The sequence below is a fragment of the Psittacula echo genome (assembly GCF_963264785.1).
Source record: "Psittacula echo genome assembly, chromosome: 29".
Lineage (NCBI taxonomy): Eukaryota > Metazoa > Chordata > Aves > Psittaciformes > Psittacidae > Psittacula > Psittacula echo.
Genome location: NC_137764.1, coordinates 509,925 through 518,999, shown reverse-complemented (window position 1 = coordinate 518,999; position 9,075 = coordinate 509,925). Strand labels below are relative to the sequence as shown.

General features: G+C 63.8%; 1 protein-coding gene across 1 annotated transcript; it reads right to left on the bottom strand.

The window, feature by feature from the left end:
• Window positions 1-1,279: 1,279 nt before the first annotated feature.
• Window positions 1,280-8,513, bottom strand: SHKBP1 (SH3KBP1 binding protein 1; the record flags this gene model as incomplete). Its single annotated transcript, XM_080636073.1, has 17 exons — window positions 8,426-8,513; window positions 7,909-7,962; window positions 7,779-7,824; window positions 7,555-7,687; window positions 7,351-7,431; window positions 6,624-6,764; window positions 6,444-6,528; window positions 5,510-5,703; window positions 5,312-5,427; window positions 5,148-5,235; window positions 4,957-5,073; window positions 4,708-4,878; window positions 3,423-3,569; window positions 3,249-3,345; window positions 2,130-2,308; window positions 1,951-2,035; window positions 1,280-1,568 (listed from the first exon to the last, which is right to left on the bottom strand). Exons 1-17 carry the CDS (start codon window positions 8,476-8,478, stop codon window positions 1,280-1,282), a joined length of 2,076 nt encoding a protein of 691 aa, XP_080492199.1. The 5' UTR covers window positions 8,479-8,513.
• Between the last annotated feature and the right edge of the window lie 562 nt (window positions 8,514-9,075).

Genomic DNA, 9,075 nt, shown 5'->3' with positions numbered 1-9,075 from the left:
GAACACCACATCGGTACCGGATACCCAATCCGGGACCGGACCCTTCCGTTACCGGACACCCCCCGGGTACCGTCCATCACCCCCTCGCTTTACCGGTGTCCGCCCTCCAGGGGGTACTGGACCCCTTCCCGAGTACCGGATACCCCAAGTAACGAGCCGGGACCGAACCCTAACCCGTTACCGGACACCCCATCGGGTACCGAACCCTCCCGTTACCGGACACCCCATCGGGACCGAACCCTCCCGTTACCGGACACCCCATCGGGTTCCGAACCCTCCCGTTACCGGACACCCCATCGGGACCGAACCCTCCCGCTACCGGACACCCCCACTCCCACCCCCCTCTCCCGTTCCCGTTGCCCCCCCCCGCACTGACCGAGGCGGAAGCCGCTGCCCGCGGGGGGGGGGACCCCGCTCTCCAGCGCCTCCGGGTCCCCGTTGGGGCACTCGCGGGCGCAGCCGCCGCTGCCGCTGCACCGGAGGCGGCAGCGGGGGGGGGTGAAGAGGAGGCGGAGGCGCCCCCCCCGGCCCCCCCCATCCTCCGGTACCGGGACCGGGTCCGGGAGCGCAAGCGCGGCCGCGGCCGCCGCCAGCAGCAGCGCGGGCCCCATCACCGCGTCCAGCCCCGCACTGGGGGGGGGGAAACGGGGGGGGGGGAACGGGACGGGACATGGGGGGGGGGGGGTGGGACCCAAACCGGGGTGGGGCCGAGCAGCGGCCGCCCCCCCCATAGAGGGACATGGGGGGGGGTCCATGGGACACCGGCGGAAGGGGGGGGGGGGGGGCGCCTTGTGTGTGTCCCCCCCCCCTCCATGGGCCCCTCCGTGTGTGTGTGATCCCCCCCCCAATGCTGACGTCACGCGGCCGTTGGGTGCTCTCATGGGGGGGGGGGGGGCCCCTTTTGGGGCCGCAGCCACGAGGCCACGGGGATGGGCGCTGGGCGCCCCCCCCCCCCCCCCCCCGCGAGGTGACGTCACCGGGAAAGCTCGCGCCTGGCCTCGCGCTGAACCGGCCCCGCCCCCGCCGCCCCCCCCCAATTGTCTTGAAAGGGGGGACCAAGAAGAGCCCCCCCCCCCCAATGTAGGGGTGCGATGGGGGGGGGAACCATAGGACGCTGCTTGGGGGAAGGTTGTGGCCCCCCCCATAGACCACAGTGCACAAAAGCAGAGGGGAAAAGGGGGTGTATTGGGGGGGCACCCCCAAACCCCTCCCTGTGTAGGGGGGGGCCCCCCAATGAAGGCACAAAGTGAACGAGGGGGGGAGATCCGGCCCCCCCCCCTCAAAACGCCGTCTCATTGAGCCTCTCTTTGGGGGGCACCATGGGGGCAGTGGGGGGGGGGCGCCCGTGGGGGGGCAGAGCCCGGGGGGGGGCGGGGGGGGTGGAGGAGGGGGGGGAAGCTCTGCGGGGAGGGGGGGGGGGCCGGGGGGTTTTGGCTTTGCCCCCCCCCCGGGGGGCTCCCTCTGCCCCCCCCCAAGCGTGGGGCTGGGGCGGGGGGGAGGTGCCGGCGGTGCTGGGGGGGGTCGGGGGGGGCGATGGAGACGGCGTCGCCACGGGGATGGGCTGGGGGCTGCGGAGAGAGGGGGTGAATGGGGGGGGGAACCGAAGGGGGGGGAAGAGGGGTGAAAGGGGGGTAAAATAGGGTTAAAGGGGGATAAGGAGGGTAAAAGGGGGGTAAAGGGGGGTAACAAGGATGTAAAAGGGGCGTAAAAGGGGGTAAAAGGGAGGTAAAGGGGGTAAAAACGGGTAATGGGGGGGTAATAGGGAGGTAACGGGGTAAAAGGGGATGGGGTGTAAAGGGGGTAAAAAGTGGGGCAAAGGGGGTAAAAGGGAGGTAAAGGGGGTAAAAAGGTGGGTAAATGGGGTTAAAGGGGGGTAAAAGGGAGGTAAAGGGGTATAAAAAGAGGGGTAAAAGGGAGTAATAGGGAGGTAAGGGGGGGTCCCTGCCCTACCCGTGTGCGCGGGGGGGCCCGGGCAGCGCCAGGTCGCACTGGTCCAGCTGCCTCAGCAGCTCCTCCTCACTCAACCCCTCAGCATCTGCAGGGGCAGCAATGGGACACGGTGAGGTTTTTGGGGGGGGGGGCACCCCCATTACCCCCCCAAAGGACCGCCCCCCCCCCCATCCATATACCGGGGGGCTTGGCCGCCCTGTCCATGGCCGTGGTGAGGTCCCAGAGCTGGAGGCTGCCGTTGGCGTGGCCGGTGGCCAGGAGCCGGCGCGGGCGGGAGCCGATGCGGCTCGAGCCCTCGCACTCGTGCACCGTGAAGGCGGTGATGGAGGCGGCGTCCACGGCGCGCACCTCCCCGATCCTGGGGGTACGCGCACCCCAGAGCGCTCCATTGGCACCCATAGCATCCATAGCATCCCCGGGGTACCCACAGCACCCCATTGGCACCCATAGCATCCCCGTGGTACCCACAGCACCCCATTGGCACCCATAGCATCCCCGTGGCATCCATAGCATCCCCATGGCATCCATAGCATCCCCGTGGCATCCATAGCATCCCCATGGCACCCATAGCATCCCCTTGGCACCCATAGCATCCCCATGGCATCCATAGCATCCCCATGGCATCCATAGCATCCCCGTGGCATCCATAGCATCCCCATGGCATCCATAGCATCCCCGTGGCATCCATAGCATCCCCGTGGCATCCATAGCATCCCCATGGCACCCATAGCATCCCCTTGGCACCCATAGCATCCCCGTGGCACCCATAGCATCCCCTTGGCACCCATAGCATCCCCATGGCATCCATAGCATCCCCTTGGCACCCAGAGCATCCCCGTGGCATCCATAGCATCCCCTTGGCACCCATAGCATCCCCGTAGCATCCATAGCATCCCCTTGGCACCCATAGCATCCCCATGGCATCCATAGCATCCCCTTGGCACCCAGAGCATCCCCGTGGCATCCATAGCATCCCCTTGGTACCCATAGCATCCCCGTAGCATCCATAGCATCCCCTTGGCACCCATAGCATCCCCATGGCATCCATAGCATCCCCTTGGCACCCAGAGCATCCCCGTGGCATCCATAGCATCCCCTTGGTACCCATAGCATCCCCGTGGCATCCATAGCATCCCCTTGGTACCCATAGCATCTCTGTGGCATCCATAGCATCCCCTTGGTACCCATAGCATCCCCGTGGCATCCATAGCATCCTCTTGGCACCCATAGCATCCCCACAGCACCCCCGTGGCACCCGCTGCATCTCCTTTGCCACAGGGCAATGCCCCTCCTCTCACTTCTTGCCGGTGGAAGAGAGGCGGATGAAGACCTGGCACGCGTCCGGCACCACGCGCTGGATGAAGACCTGCTGCTCATCGCGCTCCCCAAAGGGCCCTATGGCACAAGGCAGGTCCATGCGGGTGCTCAGCACCCCTTGGAACACCCAGCAGTGACCCAGGGCAGGCTCTGACCGATGTCGGTGCCGGCACCGGCGCCGTCGGCATCGTCCAGCGCCAGGACCTTGAAGGAAGCCAAGGGAGTGGAGCCGGGCTGCGTGGAGATCATCCCGCGGAAGCGCGTCACCGTCCAGCTCCGCACGTGGTTGTTGTCGGCACAGACTGGGGACGAGGGGAGCGGGTTAGGGGGTGCTGGATGGATGGAGGGATCATGGGATGGATGATGGCTGGATGAATGACCGGTGATGGATCATGGGATGGGTGATGGATGGATGGCTGATGGTTGGATGGGTGATGGTTGGATGGGTGATGGTTGGATGGATGGGTGATGGTTGGATGGGTGACGGATGGATGGATGGGTGATGGATGACGGACGGGTGATGGTTGATGGTTGGATGGGTGATGGTTGGATGGGTGATGGTTGGATGGATGGGTGATGGTTGGATGGGTGACGGATGGATGGATGGGTGATGGATGACGGACGGGTGATGGATGGATGGATGGGTGATGGATGGATGGGTGATGGTTGGATGGATGGGTGATGGTTGGATGGGTGACGGATGGATGGATGGGTGATGGATGACGGACGGGTGATGGATGGATGGATGGGTGATGGATGGATGGGTGATGGTTGGATGGATGGGTGATGGTTGGATGGGTGATGGATGGATGGATGGGTGATGGTTGGATGATAGTTAAATGATGGTTCAATGATGGTTGGATGATGGATGGATGGAGGAATGAAGGATGGACTGATGGGTGAAGGGATAATGGATGGATGAAGGATGTATGGATCATGGGACAGATGACGGATGGATCATGGGATGAATGGGTGGATGATGGGTGGATAAGGAGTCGATGATGGATGAATGGGTAATGGATGGATGGATGGACAATGGATGGATGGATGATGGGTGGATGAACGGAGAGATGGATACATGGGTGGGTAGAAAATGGATGGATGGGTGATAGATGGGTGGATGGATGATGGATGGATGATGGATGGATGGATGATGGATAATGGATGGATGGATGATGGATAATGGATGATGGATAATGGATGGATGGATGAGGGACAGGTGATGGATGGACGGATGACGGATGGGTGATGGATGACGGATGGGTTACAGATGATGGGTGATGGATGGGTGATGGATGGGTGACGGATGACGGACGGGTGACGGATGGATAGGTGATAGATGATGGATGGGTGATGGATGGATGACGGATGGGTTACAGGTGATGGGTGACGGACGGGTGATGGATGATGGATGTGTGGCTCCCCGCTCCCAGCGCTCACCGGACACGAGGTGCTTCTCGGAGAGCATGATCCTGGTGACGGGGCTGCGGTGCACGGTGAAGGTCTGGAAGAGCTGGGGCCCGGAGCCCAGCGTCTCGGGGTGCTGCACGATGACCCGCACCACACCGGAGCTGGTGCCGTAGGCGATCTCGATCCAGTTCCCGCTCTCACCTGCCCACCAAGCGGTCCTCAGGCTCCTCCCAGTTCATCCCAGTCCCAAACTGGGGCCGGGGGCGGGGGGGCTCTTACTGGTTTTGGGGGTGAGGTAGACGCTGAGGGCGGTGACGGCGTCCTCGCCGGGGTCGCGGTAGAGCTCGGTCACCAGGAGGTCGTTGTCCTTCATGCGCAGAGGGAACTTCTGCACGTCTGAGGGGGACACGGCGCCGGTGACGCCGCTGCCGGCGCCAAGCCCCGGTGCCAACCGCGGCGCCGGCGCTCACCGACGTAATAGATGGAGCCGTTGCTGCAGCCCAGGAGGAGGAAGGTGCCGGCGGCGTCGTAGCTGTTGATGGGGACGACGTCCTGGATCTACGGCACGGACACGGAGCATCGGGGACCGTCCCGGCGCCGGCACCGCGCCGGTGCCACCACCGCCGCCGCTCACCTGCCAGTGCTTGGTGACCGCGTTCCAGACGCCGATGGTGCCGCCGGGGCTGGTGGCGATGAGCTGGTTCCCCACGAAGAACAGCGCCTCGGCCGGCACCCCCAGGTGGAAAACGCCTGCACCGGGCCCAGCACCCATGGGTGCCGCGGGTACCAAACCGGTGCCGCTGCGGTGCCGGTATTGGGGGGGGGTTCTCACCGATCTCGGTGCCGTTGCCATCGGCGCGCAGGGCCCAGAGGATGATCTCCCCACCCCCGGCGGCCGCCACCATCTGCTCCCGCTCGCCCGGGGCCCCCCCGGCCAGGACCTTGGCGTTGAGCGCCACGCGCTCGATGGCCCAATCCAGGCGCGGGCTGGAGAAGACCTGGAGCCAGCCGGAGGTCTCCACCAGGCTGGGGGGGGGGCACGGGGGGGGTTAATGGGGGGGTCCGGGTTTAATGGGGGGCTCTGATTTAATGGGGGGGTCCGGGTTTAATGGGGGGCTCTGATTTAATGGGGGGTCCGGGTTTAATGGGGGGCTCTGATTTAATGGGGGGTCCGGGTTTAATGGGGGCTCTGATTTAATGGGGGGGTTCAGGTTTCACGGGGGGCAGGTTTAATGGGGAGTATGGTGGTTAATGGGGGGGTACTGGGTTTAATGGGGGGGGTATGGGGTTTAACGGGGGGGGTATGGGTTTTAATGGGGGGGTACTGGGTTTACTGGGGGGTATGGGGTTTAATGGGGGGGGTATGGGGTTTAATGGAGGGGTATGGGGTTTAAGGAGGAGGTATGGGGTTTAATGGGGGGTATGGGGTTTAATGGGGGGGGTATGGGGTTTAATGGAGGGGTATGGTGTTTAAGGAGGAAGTATGGGGTTTAATGGGGGGGTATGGGGTTTAATGGAGGGGTATGGTGTTTAAGGAGGAAGTATGGGGTTTAATGGGGGGGTATGGGTTTTAATGGGGGGTATGGGGTTTAATGGAGGGGTATGGGGTTTAAGGAGGAAGTATGGGGTTTAATGGGGGGGTATGGGTTTTAATGGGGGGTATGGGGTTTAATGGAGGGGTATGGGGTTTAATGGGGGGGTACTGGGTTTAATGGGGGGGTACTGGGTTTACCGGTGCCACGAGGCCCCCCCGGCGCCCCCATTACCGGTAGCACACCAGGAACTGCGCGTAGGCCACGGCGATCCAGTTGTGGTGCCCGCACACGAGGCGCACGGCTCCGGCATCGCTCCCTATGGATGGGATGGATGTGGGGGGGGGTTTAAACCCACCCGGGGCTGGGGGGGGGTGTGTTCAACCGGTGCCATCGGGGCCGGGGGGGTCTCACCGGGGCCGGGGGGGGGCCGCTCGTCCGCCGCGTGCCCCAGGCTCGGGGGCAAGGTGTGGCTGCGGCGCACGGGCGCCGGGACCCGCGCCGCCGGATGAGGCCCGGCCAGGCTGTGGCGGCTGCGGCGCCGGGCCGGTAGAGCTGGGGGGATAGGGGAGATAGGGGGGATATAGGGGGTATAGGGGGTATGGGGGGTATAGGGGTTATGGGGGGTATAGGGGGTATGGGGGGTATAGGGGGTATGGGGGGTATAGGGGGTATGGGGGGTATAGGGGGTATGGGGGTATAGGGGGTATAGGAGATATAGGGGTTTATGGGGGTATAGGGGATATAGGGGTATAGGGGATACAGTGGATATGGGGGTATAGGAGGTATGGGGGGTATAGGAGATATAGGGGGTATGGGGGGTATGAAGGGTATACAGGGTATGGGGGGTATAGGGGATATGGGGGATATAGGGAGTATAGGGGATATAGGGGGTATGGGGTGTATAGGGGATTTAAGGGATACAAGAGGTATAGGGGATATGAGAGATATAGTGGGTATAGGGAGTATGGGGGATATGAGGGATGTGGGGGAAATAGGGGGTATAAGGGATAGAGGGGGTATAGGGGGAATAAGAGGAATAGGGCATATAGAACCATAGGGGTTGAGGGGTGGGTTTAATGGGGGGGTTGGGTTTAAAGGGGGGGGTCAGTTTTAATGAGGGGGGGGTGTCCGGTTTTACCTGGGGGGGGCAGGTACCCGGTGAACAGGACACAACCGCACGAGGACCGCTCCAGCTCCTCCCGCAGCTGCAAGCGGCGAACTGCAGGGGGGAACGGGACCGGACGCACTGAGTTCGAACACCCCCCCCCCCCATCCATTCACATGGACCCTTCCACCCCGGCCCCCATTGCCGCGGCCGCGCCTGGACCGCACCAAGCGGCACCTAAAGGGGTGATGCCGTAGAACTGCGCCTCGTGCAGCAGCAGCGCGGCGCTGACCCCGCGCGGGTCCAGCTCCTTGGTGCGCAGGAAGTTGAGGATGGGGGCGAAGACCGCGGGGTCCCGGTCAATGAAGATCTATGGGGGGGGGGGAAAGGTGATGGGGACCCCCCCTTTGGTGCTCACAACCAATGGCGGGGGTCATTGAGGTGGTGGGGGGGGTCCTCACCGCTCCCGTCTCATCCTTTAAGGTGGAGATGCGGCCGCTCAGGAGGCTGGGGGGGGGTAAAAGGGGGGGGTCAATGAAGGGGGTCCCGATATCCCCCCTCCCAAAGAGATGGGATCGCCCCCTCCATCACCTGGAGAAGAAGGAATCCGGGATCCACGTGAGGGTCTGGCGGGAGGTGCTGAACCTGTGGGGGGGGGCAGTGATGGAGGGGGGGTAAAGACCCCATGGGGGGGTAAAGAGGAGAGAAGGGGTGAAAATAGGCTGGGGGGGGTCCAAAGGGGGAGTTCGGAGAGGATCGGAAGGGTTCGGGGGGTCCCGGAGGGGTTCGGGTGGAATCGGAAGGGTTCGGGGGCTTCCGGAGGGGTTCTGAGGGGTCTCGGAAGGGTTCGTGTGATTCCGGAGGGTTCGGGGGGTTCCGGAGGGGTTCGGGGGGAATCGGAAGGGTTCGGGTGGTTCCGGAGAGGTTCGGGGGGTTCCGGAAGGGTTCGGGGAGGTCCCAGAGGGGTCATGAAAGGGTTCGGGGGGTCCCGGAAAGGTTCGGGGGGCTCCCGGAGGGGTCCGGAGGGGCTCGGGTGTTTCCGGAAGGGTTCGGGGGGGTCCGGAAGGGTTCGGGTGGTTCCGGAGGGGCTCGGGGGATCCCGACGCACCTTTTGCCTCCGACGTTGAGATGCACGACCTCGGCCCCCGGCACCGCCGCCATAGCGGCGCGGCACTTCCGCCTCCGCGCCCGCGCTTCTGATTGGTCCCTCCGCGCTACCGCCCCGCCCTCCGCTGCTCGCTATTGGTCCGTTTGAAGGCGCTCCCGCCCTCCCGCGCAGAGCCTGCGCGGTCATTGGTCAATGAAGCAAAGGGGGCGGTGCTTTTATCCCTGAGCCCGCCTCTTCTTAAAGGGGCAGCAGCATCACTTGAGCATGTTCCTCCCAACCCTTCTCAGCGCCCCCGTAGGAGCCCCATGAGCCCCCTCCAGCCCCACGACTGTCCCCAATGCCCCCCCCCAACCCCACACACTCCATGGGGGGTCCTGGCTCAATCCTGCTCCTTTATTGTTGGTGCTGGGGGTGCGGGGGGGGTTTATTACATTTATACAGTCACAGCGAGCGCTTGGACTCGGGGGGGGGGGCCCGGGGGCGGAGGGGGACAAGTGCTTGATGGGGGGGGATGGTATTTTGGGGTTATTTTCCTGCTTTTTGGTACATTCTATACAAATACAACCTCTGCCCCCCCCATGGCTCTGTGTGTGTGTTCCCCCCCCCCCCAGTGTCACATTTGGGGTACCCCAGGGTGATGGGGACCCCCC